We start from the raw sequence: 22,008 nt of genomic DNA on the forward strand, positions 1-22,008 counted from the left end.
AAACCGTTAGCGTCATTACCTTATTACTTTTACCACAAGTACCCTTTCATTAGCAACTTTGAGCCGAGCACAAAATCAGTTACCTCTCTATTGTATATCGTAAATAGTTTAGCAGGCTGGACATGAAGGTCTTAGTCTTAGTTTCTAGCTTTAACGTACCCTAATCTCTTCTAGTTAAGGTAGTTTTTAGGATGGTAGATGTTAAAGGCATGGTGAGCAACGGCCAGCGTCTTGAGGGTCATTCCAAGACCCGGGCCGCCGCCCACAACCAGGTGACGGGCAATATTATACATTTTCCTTCTCTATTCAATTCTCTTCCTTCCTTCTTTCTAAATATTTAATTTCGTTTTGTTTATTAATATCTTACTTGATTTTGTGTAGTTATAAGTTTTTCTAATGCTGCACAAAAAAAAGATATCAAATGGATCTAAACAGATTACTTTCAGTCACTCCGGACCCCGGACCCAGTCACAGCGGCTAAGTGGCAACATACGGCCCACCATAAGAAATTAGACGGTGGGTCATAAAATATAAGCAGCAAGTGAAAAAAAAAGTGTTCGTGCAGATGGTTGTTGTCTTGCAAACGTCCCCATCTGTCGACTCAGGGATCGAGACGTGGCTGCACGATCCGTTACAGCCAAGCGGATAAGATGCCTGTCATCTCGACTGCTAGTGATACGAGGCCGTTGGGATCCAGCACGGCGTTCCGTATTACCCTCCTGAACCCACCGATTCAATATTCTGCTAACAGTCTTTGGATCTCGACCAACGCGAGTAGCAATGTCGCGATACGATAAACCGCAATAGCGATAGGCTACAATCCGACCTTTATCAAAGTCGGAAACGTGATGGTACGCATTTCTCCTCCTTACACGAGGCATCACAACAACGTTTCACCAGGCAACGCCGGTCAACTGCTGTTTGTGTATGAGAAATCGGTTGGAAACTTTCCTCATGTCAGCACGTTGTAGGTGTCGCCACCGGCGCCAGCCTTATCTGAATGCTCTGAAAAGCTAATCATTTGCATATCACAGCATCTTCTTCCTGTCGGTTAAATTTCGCGTCTCTAGCACGTCGTGGTGCAGCAATTTTAATGGCCAGTAGTGTATGTTTATATTAACTTTTTTCTTTAGTTGTAGAATAACATATTAAAATATTAGCTTATCTTCGAGAATCACCCTGAAGACGTCGAAAAGTTTTGTACTTGTACACCACTGCTCCGGTATTGGCTCGACGTGTAAGCGCGGGAGCGAAAATCGCTTTAGGAACCTGGACGTTTATGTGGAGGATGTAGTGGGGAGTGTAGGCTGCTGCAGGAAGCGGTTTGTCGCTCGACCAGGACAGGACAGGAGGCGCCACGATGGAAGAGACGGGCTAGCAGTGCTCGCCGGAGGCGCCACCATGGAAGATCCCGCCTGCTGCAGCCCGCTGCGGATCTACCTGGAGCGCAGGGACTTGGAGCGCCTGCTCGAGAAGAACCGCCGAGACTACCAGAGGCTCAAGTCGCAGGACGTCAAGACCATCCTGCTAGGTACGGCCGCAGCCGTTGCTCTGCTTTCATCCACAGTGGCAAATGGCTCGGGTCCAACGGGAAGTTGCCGCGGTACACCCCGTCTCACGTGGCAGTAGCCTGGCGTACTGCGAACTAAAGAGGAGAGGTCCCTAGAGGAGCGATCGACTTTTAAAACTATCTATACGGTTATCTAAGTTATCTCAGTTCGAATATGATGAATTTCCTTTAGACAGAGAAGTTGCTGTCCATGCATCAGTGCGGCTTTGGAAAGCATCGCCTCTGCAAAACGCAACTCGCCATTTTTTCACATGATATCTTGCAAACCGTGGATGAAGGGTATCAGACGGATGCCATATTCCTTGACTTCCGGAAAGCGTTTGACTCGGTGCCCCACTGCAGACTCCTAACTAAGGTACGAGCATATGGGATTGGTTCCCAAATATGTGAGTGGCTCGAAGACTTCTTTAGTAATAGAACCCAGTACGTTGTCCTCGATGGTGAGTGTTCATCGGAGGTGATGGTATCATCTGGAGCGCCCCAGGGAAGTGTGGTAGGTCCGCTGTTATTTTCTATCTACATAAACGATCTTTTGGATAGGGTGGATAGCAATGTGCGGCTGTTTGCTGATGATGCTGTGGTGTACGGGAAGGTGTCGTCGTTGAGTGACTGTAGGAGGATACAAGATGACTTGGACAGGATTTGTGATTGGTGTAAAGATTGGCAGCTAACTCTAAACATAGATAAATGTAAATTAATGCAGATGAATAGAAAAAAGAATCCCGTAATGTTTGAATACTCCATTAGCGGTGTAGCGCTTGACTCAGTCACGTCGATTAAATATTTGGACGTAACATTGCAGAGCGATATGAAGTGGGACACGCATCTAATGGCAGTTGCGGCGAAGCGGATAGTCGTCATCGGATCATTGGTACAATTTTGGGAAGATTGGATGATTTGGTTCATCTGTAAAGGAGACCGCTTATAAAACACTAATACGACCTATTCTTGAGTACTGCTCGAGCCTTTGGGATCCCTATCAGGTCGGATTGAGGGAGGACATAGAAGCAATTCAGAGACGGGCTGCTAGATTTGTTACCGGTAGGTTTGATCATCACACGAGTGTTACGGAAATGCTTCAGGAACTCGGGTGGAAATCTCTGCGGGAAAGGAGACGTTCTTTTCGTGAATCGCTACTGAGGAGATTTAGACAACCAGCATTTGAGGCTAACTGCAGTACAATTTTACTTCGCCAACTCATATTTCGCGGAAAGACCACAAAGATAAGATAAGAGAGATTAGGGCTCGTACAGAAGCATATAGGCAGTCATTTTTCCCTCGTTCTGTTTGGGAGTAGAACAGGGAGAGAAGATGCTAGTTGTGGTATGAGGTACCCTCCGCCACGCACCGTATGGAGGATTGCGGAATATGTATGTAGATGTAGAAGATCTCAAGTGTCACACACTGCAGCCATTCGCCATAGGGGGCCAACGTATGGAAAAAAACTCAGCATTTTGTTTGATACTCAACAGCGTTAAAAGTTAAATCGTACAGTCTGGCTGCGTGGTATAACAGACATGATAATAGCTTAAGACCTTCGCGTGCAAACGTTCTGGGTGTGAATCTCGTCAGGTGCACATTTTTTGTTATTTTTAAATCTTTATAGAAGTTACTTGGATCATCATTTTCATTCAATTAATTGGTTTAAAAAGTATTTTTTTGTTTCTATTCGTTTGTCACGTTATTTGAATCACTGTACGAACTTTTTCATTTATATCAAAATCTGAATTTTTGTGACTGTAAATGAAATATATATATTGTTGTTGTTGTGGTCTTCAGTCCTGAGACTGGTTTCATGCTACTCTATCCTGTGCAAGCTTCTTCATCTCCCAGTACTTACTGCAACCTACATTCTTCTGAATCTGCTTAGTGTATTCATCTCTTGGTCTCACTCTTCAATTTTTACCCTCCACACTGCCCTCCAATGCTAAATTTGTAATATATTGATGCCTCAGAACGTGTCCTACCAACCGGTCCCTTCTTCTTGTCAAGTTGTGCCACAAACTCCTCTTCTCCCCAATTCTATTCAATACCTCCTCATTAGTTATGTGATCTACCCATCTAATCTTCAGCATTCTTCTGTAGCACCACATTTCGAAAGCTTCTATTCTCTTCTTGTCCAAACTATTTATCGTCCACGTTTCACTTCCATACGTGGCTACACTCCATACAAATACTCTCAGAAACGACTTCCTGACACTTAAATCTATACTCGATGCTAACAAATTTCTCTTCTTCAGAAACGCTTTCCTTGCCGTTGCCAGTCTACATTTTATATCCTCTCTACTTCGACCATCATCAGTTATTTTGCTCCCCAAATAGCAAAACTCCTTTACTACTTCAAGTGTCTCATTTCATAATCTAATTCCCTCAGCATCATATACTGTAATATTCAATTATTTGAAAATTCCTATCTATCAGTTACAAAACGAAAGACGAAATTATGTATTTATATCTGTCCAATGGTGTGAAAACGTATTTTTGTTACCAGATGTGCTTTTTCCTTGCATGGTAGTCGTCATATAAATTTAAATGAAAGTCGGGTTTATAAGTAAAGCGAAATTCAAACAAAATGAGGAATAGATATAGGTAATGAACGCAATACTGTGCACGATAAAACATGGTGGAAAACAAAAGAAATTAAATAGGAATTATTACATGAAATTAATTAAAACACATGAACATAGATTTCAAGTAGAGAAAGGACGATAGGAAGAAAAATGAGAGCAAATGAAGAACTTGACGCTGTGATTAAAATTATGCGACAAAGGAACTGAATTAAAAATTATATTTAAATCAATTAATTGAATAAAAATGATGATCAGAGTCATTTATGTGCAGATTTAAAAATTAAAAAAATCACTACACTTGACGCGATTCATATCCACCACATCCTACATGCCAAGCTGATTTCCTATCCATTACACCAGATATCCATACTGCATAACGCAATTTTTTAACGTTATCAAGTGTCACACAAAATTGCGATACATATTGTTTTCGTCAATTACTCGCAAGCCACAAGGGTGAATGGCTGCAGTGTGTTATAACCTGGGATCTTAATCTGCATCACTCTATAGGTAGTTTCAAAACGTTGATCGCACTGCTGGGGACCTCTCCTTGAAAGAATGGGAGAAACCTCCCGGTGAAAACCGATACCGGTATTGTACAAAAAGAGTGTCGGTTGCAAAGTTATTTTTAATACAATTCACACGTTTCGTCTCGTTAATGCTTCCTCGTGTTATCTAAGAGAGAAAGAAAGATGTAATTTCAAAAAATGGCTCTGAGCACATGGGACTCAACTGCTGTGGTCATTAGTCCCCTAGAACTTAGAACTACTCAAACCTAACTAACCTTAGGACATCACACACTCCCATGCCCGAGGCAGGATTCGAACCTGCGACCGTAGCAGCAGCGCAGCTCGGGACTGGAGCGCCTAGATGTAATTATACAAAGTTGCCAGATAAGGGGCATGGTTCTTAGCTGCCCTAAACATTTAAAAATTATTTTAAAAAACTTTAAAAAAGCGAATTAACACTACGAAAGGTTTGTCAAAGTTTTACATAACAGCCGCTGATAGGGCGGTTTGTGAAAACGACGATGAAGAACCATCAAAAGGAAGACAACTCATACATTTATCCCCGTTATTAGCCTTCCAAGTTTATACACTTGGTTTTGTCCCAGTGTGTCTTGTTCTAAGCTTCTTCCTTTACATGGTTGATCACCATCGTTTTCACTAACATTCCTACCAGCCGGTGATATGCAATGCTCTGATAGTCTTTCGTGAGGGCTAATTTGCTTTTTTAAATTTTTTAAAATAGTTAAAAAAAATTTATCGCAGATTACAATAATATTCCGTAACATGTAATTTTATATAATTACGTCGTTGGTTTTCCTTTTCTTTCAGAAAATTTCAAGAACCCTAAACCAGGAGACAAGCGTTAACTGTATTAAAAATAACTTAGAAACCGAGACCGTCTCTTAATAGAATTATGGAAACCGGTTGCTGTACCGTTCAGTCCCACCATGGAATGGAATAAGACTCCGGTATTTTAGTTCTGAATAATCGGTATGTTTCGGTATTTGTTTGGTCTCTATTATAACAAATATTTTTATTTTAAATACGGATCACTTTGTTGTCCATCTGTCTATCTGTCCGACTTTTCAAATCCCTTTTTTTCAGGAGCGGGTTGACGTATCATGTTGTGTCACATACTAAGGTCAAAGATCCTTCGGCGGGTATAGTAAGCATTAGATTCTAAGCCAATGCAGTCAAAAGACTCGGCCTTTTATGTCACATGTTTTGATTGCCGCAGTCATTTCCCGTTGACGTAGAATCATGATATTTGGCAGGAAGCAAGGCTTCACAGTAAAACCGAAGTAAAAATCCGAAAATGGTTAATTTGTAAGTAAATCATACGAAAAAAAATTGTTTTGTCATTTTTTATCAGACTATATCCCTGTCTATCCATATCTTAAGACTCCTTCTTAAGGTCTGTGGAACCTTGGCGATGTAAAAAAGTAAAGCTTCTAAGTCGATGGAATCAAAAGGTACTGTCATTTATGTCACATATTTTGATACAAATTAATTCATTAAAATCATAGTGTACTTCCCCTTGACGCCGAATCATGAAATTTGGCAAGAAGGAAGGTTCTACAGTACAAGTAAAGGAAAAAATCCGAAAGTGATTCATTTGTAATTGTATCCCACGGATGTTTTTTGCTCGCGTATCATGTCATTTCTGGAAACCCAGAATCTACTCTACATGGATTCCTGAAACAGCGATCGTGTGAGACCCAACTCGCTTTATTTGTTCATGAGACCCAGAAAATATTAGATACAGGCTCACAGGTAGATGCTATTTTCCTTGACTTCCGGAAGGCGTTCGATACAGTTCCGCACTGTCACTCGATAAACAAAATAAGAGCCTACGGAATATCAGACCAGCTGTGTGGCTGGATTGAAGAGTTTTTAGCAAACAGAACACAGCATGTTGTTCTCAATGGAGAGACGTCTACAGACGTTAAAGTAACCTCTGGCATGCCACAGGGGAGTGTTATGGGACCATTGCTTTTCACAATTTATATATATATATATATATATATATATATATATATATATATATATATATATAAAAATGACCTAGTAGATAGTCGGAAGTTACATGCGGCTTTTCGTGGATAATGCTGTAGTATACAGAGAAGTTGCATCATTAGAAAATTGTAGTGAAATGCAGGAAGATCTGCAGCGGATAAGCACTTGGTGCAGGGAGTGGCAACTGACCCTTAACATAGACAAATGTAATGTATTGAGAATACATAGAAAGAAAGATCCTTTATTGTATGATTACATGATGGCGGAACAATGTTAGCAGTTACTTCTGTAAAATATCTGGGAGTATGCGTGCGGAACGATTTGAAGTGGAATGATCATATAAAATTAATTGTTGGTAAGGCAGGTACCAGGTTGAGATTCATTGGGAGAGTCCTTAGAAAATGTAGGCCATCAACAAAAGAGGTGGTTTACAAAACACTCGTTCGACCTATACTTGAGTATTGCTCATCAGTGTAGGATCCGTACCAGGTCGGGTTGACGGAGGAGATAGAGAAGATCCAAAGAAGAGCGGCGCGTTTCGTCACAGGGTTATTTGGTAAGCCTGATAGCGTTACGGAGATGTTTAGCAAACTCGAGTGGCAGACTCTGCAAGAGAGGCGCTCTGCATCGCGGTGTAGCTTGCTGTCCAGGTTTCGAGAGGGTGCGTTTCTGGATGAGGTATCGAAAATATTGCTTCCCCCTACTTATACCTCCCGAGGAGATCACGAATGTAAAATTAGAGAGATTCGAGCGCGCACGGAGGCTTTCCGGCAGTCGTTCTTCCCGCGAACCGTACGCGACTGGAACCGGAAAGGGAGGTAATGACAGTGACACATAAAGTGCCCTCCGCCACACACCGTTGGGTGGCTTGCGGAGTATAAATGTAGATGTAGATGAAAAACATTCTTTTGTCATTTGTTATCTGACTTCAGACTTTAAATTAAAACATTCCTGAAAGTCTAGGGTTCAAATGGTTCTAAGCACTATGGGACTTAATATCTGAGGTCATCAGTTCCCTAGAACTATTTAAACCTAACCAACCTAAGGACATCACACACATCCATGCCCGAGGCAGGATTCGAACCTGCGACCGTAGCAGCTGCGCGGTTCCGGACTGAAGCGCCTAGAAACGCTCGGTCACAGCGGCCGGCATCTAGGATTCCCTGGAACGGATATCTTGCCAGTATCAATGTCGATAACAGGCAAAAATCATCGAGATTCTCGATTCCTGGGATGGACGAACTGTGTACATACGGAATTATGTTTGCACAGAACCGTTCAATGCACGAGTCCTACTCACTTCTCGCCAGTTTTTCACTGGTAACTGGGTATAAATCCATATATAAGTCAGTAGCGCTATAACTTTTGGTTTTTAAATAAACTCTATTTTTTAAAAGAAATATTGGGTATCGTCTTTGAATGATATTGTTTCTGATCAAAGGAGACAGCTTACATATCAATACATCGCAGAACGACATTAGTGAACAGATCGGACAATAAATAACGACCAATAGATTAATTCATTATTGAAATTGTAACTATTGTTCTGTAAATTTTCTTGGTAAATGTTATATTTTGCTTACTGTCTAAATTCATCATATGAATTTTTTGAAAGAATATTTTTGGTTTTGTCAGTGCAAAATCAATTATTTTCAAATTTCCATTCAAAAGTAAATACATATTTCAATAAAAACGGATATTCCATTCGAAATAATTAAAGAAAAACAACGGCACAAATTTTACATGGTGCTTATTATTGGTCTGTCATTTCTATGAAGCAATAAAAGATAAAGTTATGGCAACATTAATAATTTAACAAATTAACAGTTCATAATATGTACATATAAGGAGAAAATTTGACTCAAGGTTTAAATGCCCTGCTATCGTAGTCAAAACTGCTTGCGAAAGATAACGACACTTCACAGGTCAGCACTTTCTTTCTCGCATTCATTTTCAACAGAAACGTGCACATTGTTGTTGAAACAATACATAGCGTATATCCATCTGAATGATATTGGAGTATCGTGTTAAAATTAGAAGGAAATTTGTCATGAAGATTTCGAGACTGTAGCTAACAACATTTACGTGTGATATAAACATTTATATACCATACGTACTAAAATTATATGGCTCACGTATGTCCCAATGTTTATCACTCCCGTGTAAGTATTTGAAGAACATCGGTCAAGAACTTTTCGAGATTTTTGGTAACAACTTTAAACAACGATCTGTCTTCATACAGTTGTTGTTGTTGTTGTGGTCTTCAGTCCTGAGACTGGTTTGATGCAGCTCTCCATGCTACTCTATCCTGTGCAAGCTTTTTCATCTCCCAGTACCTACTGCAACCTACATCCTTCTGAATCTGCTTAAGTGTATTCATCTCTTTGTCTCCCTCTACGATTTTTACCCTCCACGCTGCCCTCCAATACTAAATTGGTGATCCCTTGATGCCTCAGAACATGTCCTACCCACCGGTCCCTTCTTCTTGTCAAGTTGTGCCACAAACTTCTCTTCTCCCCAATCCTATTCAATACGTCCTCATTAGTTATGTGATCTACCCATCTAATCTTCAGCATTCTTCTGTAGCACCACATTTCGAAAGCTTCTATTCTCTTCTTGTCCAAACTATTTATCGTCCATGTTTCACTTCCATACATGGCTACACTCCATACAAATACTTTCAGAAATGACTTCCTGACACTTAAATCTATACTCGATGTTAACAAATTTCTCTTCTTCAGAAACGCTTTCCTTGCCATTGCTAGTCTACATTTTATATCCTCTCTACTTCGGCCATCATCAGTTATTTTGCTCCCCAAATAGCAAAACTCCTTTACTACTTTAAGTGTCTCATTTCCTAATCTAATTCCCTCAGCATCACCCAACTTAATTAGACTACATTCCATTATCCTTGTGTTGCTTTTGTTGATGTTCATCTTATATCCTCCTTTCAAGACACTGTCCATTCCATTCAACTGCTTTTCCAAGTCCTTTGCTGTCTCTGACAGAATTACAATGTCATCGGCGAACCTCAAAGTTTTTATTTCCTCTCCATGAATTTTAATACCTACTCCGAATTTTTCTTTTGTTTCCTTTACTGCTTGCTCAATATACAGATTGAACAACATCGGGGAGAGGCTACAGCCCTGTCTCACTCCCTTCCCAACCGCTGCTTCCCTTTCATACCCCTCGACTCTTATAACTGCCATTTGGTTTCTGTACAAATTGTAAATAGCCTTTCGCTCTCTGTATTTTACCCCTGCCACCTTTAGAATTTGAAAGAGAATATTCCAGTCAACATTGTCAAAAGCTTTCTCTAAGTCTACAAATGCTAGAAATGTAGGTTTGCCTTTCCTTAATCTTTCTTCTAAGATAAGTCGTAAGGTCAGTATTGCCTCACGTGTTCCAGTGTTTCTACGGAATGCAAACTGATATTCCCCGACGTTGGCTTCTACTAGTTTTTCCATTCGTCTGTAAAGAATTCGTGTTAGTATTTTGCAGCTGTGACTTTTTAAACTGATAGTTCGGTAATTTTAACATCTGTTAACACCTGCTTTCTTTGGGATTGGAATTATTATATTCTTCTTGAAGTCTGAGGGTATTTCGCCTGTTTCATACATCTTGCTCACCAGATGGTAGAGTTTTGTCAGGACTGGCTCTCCCAAGGCCGTCAGTAGTTCCAATGGAATGTTGTCTACTCCGGGGGCCTTGTTTCGACTCAGGTCTTTCAGTGCTCTGTCAAACTCTTCACGCAGTATCATATCTCCCATTTCATCCTCATCTACATCCTCTTCCATTTCCATAATATTGTCCTCAAGTACATCGCCCTTATATAGACCCTCTATATATTCCTTCCACCTCTCTGCTTTCCCTTCTTTGCTTAGAACTGGGCTTCCATCTGAGCTCTTGATACTCATACAAGTCGTTCTCTTATCTCCAAAGGTCTCTTTAATTTTCCTCTAGGCAGTATCTATCTTACCCCTAATGAGATAGGCCTCTACATCCTTACATTTGTCCTCTAGCCATCCCTGCTTAGCCATTTTGCACTTCCTGTCGGTCTCATTTTTGAGACGTTTGTATTCCTTTTTGCCTGCTTCATTTACTGCATTTTTATATTTTCTCCTTTCATCAATTAAATTCAATATTTCTTCTGTTACCCAAGGATTTCTACTAGCCCTCGTCTTTTTACCTACTTGATCCTCTGCTGCCTTCGCTACTTCATCCCTCAAAGCTACCCATTCTTCTTCTACTGTATTTCTTTCCCCCATTCCTGTCAATTGTTCCCTTATGCTCTCCCTGAAACTCTGTACAACCTCTGGTTCTTTCAGTTTATCCAGGTCCCATCTCCTTAAATTCCCACCTTTTTGCAGTTTCTTCAGTTTTAATCTACAGCTCATAACCAATAGATTGTGGTCGAAGTCCACATCTGCCCCTGGAAATGTGTTACAATTTAAAACCTGGTTCCTAAATCTCTGTCTTACCATTATATAATCTATGTGATACCTTTTAGTATCTCCAGGGTTCTTCCATGTATACAACCTTCTTTCATGATTCTTAAACGCCGGCCGCGGTGGTCTAGCGGTTCTGGGCGCTCAGCCTGGAACCGCGGGACAGCTACGGTCGCAGGTTCGAATCCTGCCTCGGGCATGGATGTGTGTGATGTCCTTAGGTTAGTTAGGTTTAATTAGTTCTAAGTTGTAGGCGACTGATGACCTCAGAAGTTAAGTCGCATAGTGCTCAGAGCCATTTGAACCATTTTTCTGATTCTTAAACCAAGTGTTAGCTATGATTATGTTGTGCTCTGTGCAAAATTCTACCAGGCGGCTTCCTCTTTCATTTCTTAGCCCCAATCCATATTCACCTACTATGTTTCCTTCTCTCCCTTTTCCTACACTCGAATTCCAGTCACCCATGACTATTAAATTTTCGTCTCCCTTCATAATCTGAATAATTTCTTTTATTTCATCATACATTTCTTCAATTTGTTCGTCATCTGCAGAGCTAGTTGGCATATAAACTTGTACTACTGTAGTAGGTGTGGGCTTCGTATCTATCTTGGCCACAATAATGCGGTCAATATGCTGTTTGTCGTAGCTTACCCGCATTCCTATTTTCCTATTCATTATTAAACCTACTCCTGCATTACCCCTATTTGATTTTGTGTTTATAACCCTGTAGTCACCTGACCAGAAGTCTTGTTCCTCCTGCCACCGAACTTCACTAATTCCCACTATATCTAACTTCAACCTATCCATTTCCCTTTTTAAATTTTCTAACCTACCTGCCCGATTAAGGGATCTGACATTCCACGCTCTGATCCGTAGAACGCCAGTTTTCTTTCTCCTGATAATGACATCCTCTTGAGTAGTCCCCGCCCGGAGATCCGAATGGGGGACTATTTTACCTCCGGAATATTTAACCCAAGAGGACGCCATCTTGATTTAATCATACAGTAAAGCTGCATGCCCTCGGGAAAAATTACGGCTGTAGTTTCCCCTTGCTTTCAGCCGTTCGCAGTACCAGCACAGCAAAGGCCTTTTTGGTTATTGTTACAAGGCCAGATCAGTCAATCATCCAGACTGCTGCCCCTGCAACTACTGAAAAGGCTGCTGCCCCTCTTCAGGAACCACACGTTTGTCTGGCCTCTCAACAGATACCCCACCGTTGTGGTTGCACCTACGGTACGGCCATCTGTATCGCTGAGGCACGCAAGCCTCCCCACCAACGGCAAGGTCCATGGTTCATGGTTCATACAGTAGTATAGGTTAATGCAACAAGAAGACGAAAATATTAAATGATAGAAGGGAAAAAATTAAATCGAAATTAATACAGTACGTAAAAAAATCACATCGATAAATATTCCAAATGAAAAAAGAATGATCAGAAGAAAAAAATTAGGGCAGATAAAAAAGTTGATACGATAATTAAAATGACGTAGCAAGGTATATCACGCTACGAGACAGTCTTGAGTTTAAGTATTAAATTTAGGATCTCAGCACTAACCGCGACTAAGTGCCAACTAAGAGGAATAGAATATTCGGAAAGTAAGGTCCGCTCGGTTGCGAAATGGAAACCACTGCGAAAATCAAAAATGTTTTATTTGCAACAGTTAGTTACAACTTCCAGCCACTTATCTACATACATAGTCATCGTGCCGACATAGACCTTCCAGTACCGTTGTCATAGAAGGCAGCCGCCTATACTTTCCGCCAATTCTCTATGCTGGCCTACAGCTCGTTGTCTGTACCAAAATGTTGTCTTCATAGCCAGTGGTTCATGTGAGCAGAGATGAAACTCAGAGGGAGCCAATTACGAGCTGTATTGTGGGTATTGAAAACGATGCAGGAACATCTTCATTGCCCCTACAGAATGCGGCTGAGAATTGTATTGAAGAAGAAAACCCATGACAGTTATGTGATGTGGGCTGCATAGCTTCAGGCGAAATTTCTCACCAGGCCCTCGTACTTGGTGGGAGACACTATTGTTCTAAGTATCTTTATGTGCTCACTGCGCGGCCAGAACTGCAAAGAGCGATGTGACGCGATCGACGGGCGTACTAGAGGCACTGTCCAACACGTCTGTGCAAAACTTCATCGGATTTTCACAGTGGCTGCCATTTCGCGACCGATCGCAACTTAGTTTCGGCATACGCCTCGTATCTGTGATAGCGCCACCGGTGAGAGTATAAACATTTCTGTCAACAATTTTATGACACTACAAAGCGAGAACTGAAAACAGAGAATCGACATCGGTTCTCGAGAACAACAAAAATTCTTTGGAAAAGCGGAATTTGCAGTCCTCAATTTTCGGTTCGTCCATCACTAATAAGGTGCAATTTTAGAAACTGCAGTTGCCTTTAACATCTTATTTGGTTGAAGTTTGATTAACTCGGCTAGGAGATCCCGTAAATAATCTTCCTTTTGTTAAAAAATGTATGGTAGCATTTTTAATATCAATATATCTCTTCATCTACAAAGTTAAATGGCTCTGAGCACTATGGGACTCAACTGCTGAGGTCATTAGTCCCCTAGAACTTAGAACTAGTTAAACCTAACTAACCTGAGGACATCACAAACATCCATGCCCGAGGCAGGATTCGAACCTGCGACCGTAGCGGTCTTGCGGTTCCAGACTGCAGCGCCTTTAACCGCACGGCTACTTCGGCCGGCTACAAAGTTAAATCCACTAGCACACGTTTCAGGATCTTTCGGAAACTTACTACAGATAAAAATTACTACCTCTAGCCTTCTAATTTCACACACAACCACAGCACAATTCGGCATTACTAATGTCAGACAGAGCGAATAAGCTCAACAGAATACAAAACTGAACAGCAATAACACATTAGTTACTTCCTTAAACATGTAAGAGCGAGCGCTGACTCACACACAGAAATCGGATCTTGTATTTTTTTATACACAGTCCAGTCACATTAATGTTACCACCACCTATGTTCGGCGTCAACGTGAAATAACTACTCATAGACGGAAGGTAGCAGCACTAGCAATGTAAGGTAAAGCGTGTCAGGGGGACGGGGAAAACAGCTCTATCGGCTGTCGTTGCCGTAATGTGGAAACGGGGCGATTTTCACTGATGCGCCAAAGAAACTGGTATAGGCATGTGTATTCAAATACAGAGATATGTAGACAGGCAGAATACCGCGCTGCGGGCGGCAACACCTACATAGGACAAAAAGTGTCTGGCACAGTTGTTAGGTCGGTTACTGCTGATACAACGGCAGGTTATCAAGATGTGAGTGAGTTTGAGCGTGGTGTTACAGTTGGCGCACGACCGGTGGGACACATTCCCGAGATAGCGATGAAGTGGGGATTTTTCCGTACGACCGTATCACGAGTGTAGAGTGAGTATCAGAAGTCCGGTGAAACACCAAATCTTCGACATCGCTGCGGCCGGAAAAAGATCCTGCAAGAACGGGAACAAAGACGACTGAAGAGAATCGTTCAACGTGACAGAAATGCAACCCTTCCCGAAACTGCAGCAGATTTCAGTAGTGGACCAGCAACAAGTGTCAGCGTGCGAACCATTCAACAAAACATCATCGGTATGGGCTATCGGAGCTAGAGGTGTACATGTCCCGCTTTTAACCCGCCCATGCTTGCCCGGTGGCCACACGGGCAGGCCGCCGCTCGTTGTCAACAGAACGGGCAGGCTGCTTCACTCCCAGCCAAGCCAAGCAGAACCCAACCCGGGCAGGCTGCGGGAAACTTGCTTGCCTGCCCATTTTACTGCTGAGCTGCGCTACGCAGCCGTTTAGTCTGCGCGCGTCATTGTCGTATTATGAACGTTAATCAAAAGTTTTTATTTTACCTGAGCACCAAAAGACAAACCCCAACATTATATATACATATGTATTAATTTCAGGTAAAAAAAATATTGGTTTTATTTGTATATTCTTCCTTTACGCGTATATTTCCGGCTTCTTATCTATATAAATAAAAATGAATTGCCAAATGCGTTGATAAGCGTAAAACTCGAGAACGGCTGGACCAATTCGGCAATTTTTTTTTTGCTGTGTTCGTAATTCTCAGGACAAGGTTTTTATGAAATAAAATATTTCGAAAATCGACCGAAAATTTGGAAAATTTCAGAAAAACTGAAAGTGTGTTTTCATTGTGTCCGTGTGTTTGTATTGCATACAATCTTGATGAAATTTTGCACACTATACCTTGAAACCAAGAGGAAGGTCACAGTCTACATAAAATTTCATATGGTGCATGGCAGAGGTTCCTTTACATAACGGAACTCGACAAATTGAACGTATTTATTCCGATCTTGATGAAATTTGGCACACTTGATATTCAAAGCAGGATGAAGGGCGCTGCCTGCTTAAAATTCTGAATGGTGCATGGCGGAGGGTACTTTACGCACACACTTCTACACCCACCTACAATTTTATTCCGATCTTGAAGAAATTTTGCACACTTGACCATCAAGAGGAACATCACAGTCTACATAATATTTCGGACAGTACATTGAAGAGAGTACCTTACAAAAGATTTTGACATCGTTTGCGGGTTACCATGAAAGTTTACTATGTACGCATGTTTCCATGGAGAAGGTTTTTGACTATTTACATGTGCATATATATATATATATATATATATATATATGTTTATGTATATATATATATATATATATATATATATATATATATATATATATATTTCTTTTAAACGAAATGTCTATGATCTTTTTGAAATTTGAGAGCTGTCTGACACATTCACAGTCATCGTGTTGGACAATTCGCGCATAGCAAATGTCGTTTAACAGTTGCAAACCATTTTTGGTTGAGTGAACGTGTTATATTGGCTGCAAAAAACCTTGATGTTAACGAAATGAATTTTCAGATTCAAAATATGACACCGGGCGAATTGTTGACATACAAGTCGGTTTATTCCGTTACTAACCAAGATGATGTAGTCAACTATCCTACGGAATTTTTAAATTCGCTGGATTTCCCCGGATTACCGCCTCCCAATCTGTAATTAAGTCGGATCGGCAATCATGTTGCGAAAGGTAAACCAGCCACGTCTTTGTAATGGCACCCGGCTTGCGGGGAAGAAGTTAAAGAACAACGTAATCGAAGCCACAATTTTAAAAGGAAAGTACAAAGGTTAGGACAGTTTGATTCCAATATCACTAAGATTCCGACCGACATGCCATTCGACTTTAAACGGTTATAATTTCCAGTGCAGCTTACATTTGCCATGTCGATAGATAAATCGCAGGGGCAGTTGTTATATGTTTGTGGCATCAATCTTGAAAATCATGTTTTTCACATGGCTATTTGTATGTCGCGTATTGCCCTGTCGGGACACCTTTAACTTCATTTGTTTACGCACCAGAAAACAAAACTATCAATGCTGCGTATCAAAAAGTATTACAATAAATGCTACCTAGCAATAAATTTTGACACTGATTCACTGGTCACCACAAAAGTTGACAGATATATATAAGTTTTCATAGATAGATGAAGAGGAGATGAACTGAGGTGGCGGAATCCAACAGAGAGAGGACGAGGAGAAGGATAGAGGGTGGGGGGGGGGGGGAGATGGGCCAAGGGATGGGTTCAAAAATGGTTCAAATGGCCCTGAGCAATATGGGACTTAACTTCTGAGGTCATCAGTCCCCTAGAAATTAGAACTACTTAAACCTAACTAACCTAAGGACATCACACACATCCATGCCGGAGGCAGGATTCGAACCTGCAACCGTAGCGGTCGCGCGGTTCCAGACTGTAGCGCCTAGAACTGCTTGGCGACTTCGGCCGGCCAAGGGATGGGGAGTGGGGGGGGGGGGGGGGGAGGTGATCAAAGAGATAGTGGGAGAGGACTAAATGGATAGAGAGAAAATACGGGAGGGAAGATGGACTACGAGAGTATGGAATAAATAAATGCCCAGGCAACGCAATGCAGTCTGTGCTGCACTTTTCAACACCGAAACGGATGGATATTTGTACTAAAGAAGTGAACCTCCACCCCCCAAAAAGAAGATTGGTCACCTCCCCAGAAGAATAAATTATCTACGCCCCTATTAACCACTGTACTGCAATGAGAACCAAATTAAGATTTTGGAAGTCTAGATTCTTTAACTTTAGTATGTTTCAGCCAAGTATGACACCAATTATATAAATATTTAACTACGTTTCCAGGATGTATTTTACTGGTTCTGTGAATTCATTCGAAGTTGAAAAAATCATTCTAAATTGCCAAAATGCATTTTAACAAAATCGAAGGACTTGTTTCGTATCCAGTTCGTCTAAAAACTATAGAACTGGGAATACAATGGCGACCCTGAGCCATTTTTCGCGGCTCCTATGTTTGCGTCATGAGAGTCCACACTTGTAGTCTAGGTCTGCATCATGAGGGACCATATTTCGGACCATCATGATGCAGACTAAGACGACGAGTGTTTACTTGCATGATGCAAATCTAAACGACGACTCTAGACCCTCATAACACAGACCTAAACGACGAGTCTGAATCCTCATGACGCAGATATAGACGCTGTGGAGAGTGGCTCAGAGTTTCCATTATATTCCTACTACAATACATTCATGGAAAAAGACGCTCTTCATTTTAGGAGTATTTGTAGTGTCTAGGTCTTCAGCATCTTGACTCTGCATGTGGGATTCCCCTTAATATAGAAATACAAGAATAAAATTACATTTTGCAATGTGTGTGGAACTCAACAAAATAAATTGTAATTTAAACTCATAACGTGTATTGCCTTACTCCACAAATGAATATTTTATTTTGCAGAACACTTTTCAACATAAAATCTTTACAAATTTTCCTTCAGTTCCCCTGAAAGTATTTTTAGGAGTATCTGGTTTGGCCTAAATAATATTTGGCTACTTTTGCAAACCCAAGTAACAGAAAATGGTTTACAAACAATAATTAATGTCACTTGGAAGGATTGAAATCAAAAAGTTTAGTCTAAAATAAAAATGAACTGTATGCATTACAAAATTTCTATCTCAGAAATTGACGCCCAGAAAGCACAAGAAAGAAATCTGCACTCTTAATTAGTAAATTTGCGCTCAAACTCATAGTTTCCCGTTTAATGTTCTACTGTATTTTCAATGTGTCTGCTGATTAGTGTTTGAATTAATTATGACGAGATCGTTAAGTCTGTCTGCATTAAGACGTGATCGTTTTTCGCTAATTAGGTTTCCGGCGCAACTAAAAATTCTCTCACTAGACGCACTAGTGGCTGGTATATTTAATATTTTTCTTGCCACACACACAAGTCGAGGAAGTCGTTGGGAGTTATTTTTCCACCACTGTAGAATATCTCCCTCGTTCACACAGTGTTCTTGCAAGTATCTGCTGACTTCATGTAGGAGAGGAGGCTCTTCTGCCCAGTCCTCAAATTTCGCCATTTTGTACGGCCCTGGATTTGTTTCTTGGTTGCTGTGATTGGGCACTTGTACTGAAACTGTACAGGTTCCAATTAATATTTGAAGAATAATGTGAAGATCGTACTACACATAGTTGAAATTATAATAGGTTTTAGATGATGCTATCATTTATCGTCCTGTAAAGTCACCAGAAGATCAAAACTAACTGCAGGACAATTTAAATAAGGTATATATTTTTGGTGTGAAAATTAGCACTTGGCAATAAATAATGACAAGAGCGAGGTTACCCCTGTGTGTACTAAACTAAGTCCGTTAAACTTCGTTTACAAGATCAACCAGTCAAATCTAAAGGCTGTAGATTCTACTTAATACCTCTGATTACAATTACGACCTACTTAAATAGGAATGGACACACAGAAAATGCTGTAGGCGTTTTAATGACAAAACACTCTTTTGGAGCATTGCTACGAAGTTGGAGAGCCTTACTATTGACGGAAGAGGTCGAAAGAGTCTAAATAAGGGCAGCTGGTTTGGTATTATCGTAAAACAGGGGAAAGAGTGTCGCGGAAATTACACAAGAGTTGGGGTGGTAATCATTTCAACAATGGCGTTTTTTGACGTGGCGCGATCTATATATGAAATTTCGATCACCAACTTACACCTCCGAATTCGATGAGATATTGTTGAGTCCCATATGCATTGGAAGAAATGATCATCAGAATAAAATACAAAAAAGCAGCGCTCAGACGGAGAGCTGTAGGTGTTCTATCCCGCGCGAAATTCGATAAAAGGAGACAAATAAGTTGAAAGTGGTTCGATGAACCCTCAACTAAGCACTTGCGTGTGTCTTGCAGAGTAACCATGTACATGTAGATGAAGAATATATGCATTATCTTAGGAGCTTACCTTCAGCACACATCTGTCGTGCTGCTTGGTTAACTTCAATTTTTTCATCCTCGGTTAACTTTCTTAATGTGCGGTAGTTAGCCACCATAAACGTTGCAATTTTATGCAACATACTAACGCACATTTTCTGTTCTAGGAAGGCGTCAGCGGCTTGTTTCAAAGGTTTCATGTCCTGAAAATACATTTTCTCAACATACATATTTCACAAGTGGTTCTATAATATTCAGATGGAATAAAATTACAAACCTCTTCATCGTTATCCCGTACGGTACAGTGAGTTTTTAAGGCATAAAACCACGGTAGAACTAAATGTAGGGTTGGATCCTTGTCACTCTCTAGATCAACTGTGGCTTCTTTAAACGGCTTAAGAAATTCTATAAGCTGGCCAGTTATATGGTGGTCATAACCCAGCATCTTATCAGAGGCACCTTCATTATGTAAAACAGCCTTCACTGAATCAATCTGAGAATGGATTGATACAAGCATGTCAAAATAAATATTCCAACGAGTTGAAACCCACTGCTTTAAAGATGAGTTCAGTCTCACACAGAGACCTCTTCTCTTGAAGTACGAAACCGTAGCCCGCACTGTATTAAGAATGGCTAATATATTTGGAACATTTTCTTTCAAAAACTGTTCGCTCAGAACATGTTTCAAGACTGTGTTTACACTATGAGCCATGCATGGAAGACGCTGATATACTTCGAGAGCTTTGACAACGTTACTGCCCTGGTCTGTGACAAACGTAATTTTGGCAATGTCTTCACGAGAAACACCCATAGTTTCTAAGCCATCTTCCAACTCGTCTCGAATATTCGAGCCAGTTTTTGGGCAGTCAGGAAACGCAGAGCACATTAGTACATATTTATTCAAACGCCAGTCTGAATTTATGTAATGCATTGTCACGGACATGTAATGCACCCCTTTGTAATTGTCTGTCCATAGATAAATTGTACTGGCACGTATACCAGAACGAATCGCATGCACTATATCTGGGAGCATTTTGCTGCGCACTTCATCAGCTAAGGTTTGAACTTTCCCAGCTACTGTCACTCGGGAAGGCATAATATTTTTAATATCAACTGAGCCATATTTTTTACCTATGTCGATCAGTGTCTGCCCTAAATTAAGAAATCCTTCCCCCTCTATACTGCTAAATGGTCTCAGGTCCTTAGCACACATTTCGACGCACTTTTCGGCCACTAAATCTTTGTTCTCTTTCAAGATATTTACGGAGTGAGGGAACTGCTTGTCAAATTTGCACACATGTCGTAACATACTCGAGGTTCCCGAATAAGTACTTAAGAGCTTTTTACATAGTTTGCATTGAGACACACCTACCGATTTATTTGAAGCGGCCTCATAAACACACGAAAACGTTTCCCATGCGGCACTTGTGCTCTGATTCGTTACCAGCATGTATTCGCCAGATGTCAATTTTTTTTCAATCTCACTAAAGTTCGACCTATTCATTGTGCTGCCTCCACCGTTGCGATAAATGAACTGCGGGCTGACTACCTGGCTACTCTAGTCGCGGTAGCTTGACAGCGCAACCTGTTGTTAGGCGCAGCAAGCTGAGCGGGTCCCGTGAAGCTTGGCAGGCTTGCGGGAATCCAGGTAGCCCGGGCTTGCGGGAGCCCGTATCGCCCGCATTGCCCACTATGCCTCAGTACACGCGCACTCTTGTGTTTACATCGCGGCAGGCTGACCTGCATGAATGGTTGCAGAGGTGCTAGGGGCAAGCAGGCTGCAAAGGGAATTTGTACACCTCTGATCGGAGCCAAAGCCCCTTGATAACTGCGTGACACCAAGCTTTACGCCTCGCTTGGACCCGTCAACGCCGACATTGGACTATTGATGACTGGAAACATGCTAGCTCGTTCCATGGGTCTCGTTTCAAATTGTATCTAGCGGACAGATGTGTACGGGCATAGAGACGACCTCATGAATCCATGGACCCTGCATGTCGGCAGGAGACTGTTCAAGCTGGTGAAGGCTCTGTAATGGTGTGGGACGTGTGCAGTTGGAGTGATATGGGATCCATGATACGGTCTAGATACGAATCTGACAGGTGACACGTACGTAAGCATCCTGTCCGATCACCTGCATCCATTCATGTCCATTGTGCATTCCGAGGGATTTGGGCAATTCCAGCAGGAGAATGCGACAGCCCACACGTCCATAATTGCTACAGAGTAGCTCCAGAACACTCTTCTGAGTTTAAACACTTACGCTGGCCACCAAACTCCCCAGACATGAACATTATTGAGCATATCTGGGATGCCTTGCAACGTGCTATTCAGAAGAGATCTCCATCTCCTCGCACTGTTACAGATTTATGGACAGTTCGGATTCATGGTGTCACCTCTCTCCAGCAGTATTCGAGTCCATAGCACGTCATATTGCCGCACTTCTGCGTGCTGATGGAGTGCTACACGATATTAGACACGTGTACCAGTTTCTTTGTCTCTTCTATGTAGAAGCGCCTGTGTTTATGCGTTGTGAGTCGCTGGTATCTAAAACTGGCCTTTTGCAGATACGGCCTGGGATGAT

At 41.3% G+C, this 22,008-nt stretch overlaps 1 protein-coding gene across 1 annotated transcript in view; it reads left to right on the forward strand.

Moving 5' to 3' along the window:
- Positions 1-1,394: 1,394 nt before the first annotated feature.
- LOC124552643 (guanine nucleotide-binding protein subunit alpha-11-like) overlaps positions 1,395-22,008 on the forward strand; it is a 150,489-nt gene continuing 129,875 nt past the window's right edge. Inside the window, exon 1 of the mRNA XM_047126970.1 lies at positions 1,395-1,531. Within this exon, the coding sequence (XP_046982926.1) occupies positions 1,402-1,531 (130 nt within the window). The 5' untranslated portion in view covers positions 1,395-1,401. The remainder of the gene's footprint in view (positions 1,532-22,008) is intronic.

This window comes from Schistocerca americana, chromosome 10 (genome assembly GCF_021461395.2).
Source record: "Schistocerca americana isolate TAMUIC-IGC-003095 chromosome 10, iqSchAmer2.1, whole genome shotgun sequence".
Taxonomy (NCBI): domain Eukaryota; kingdom Metazoa; phylum Arthropoda; class Insecta; order Orthoptera; family Acrididae; genus Schistocerca; species Schistocerca americana.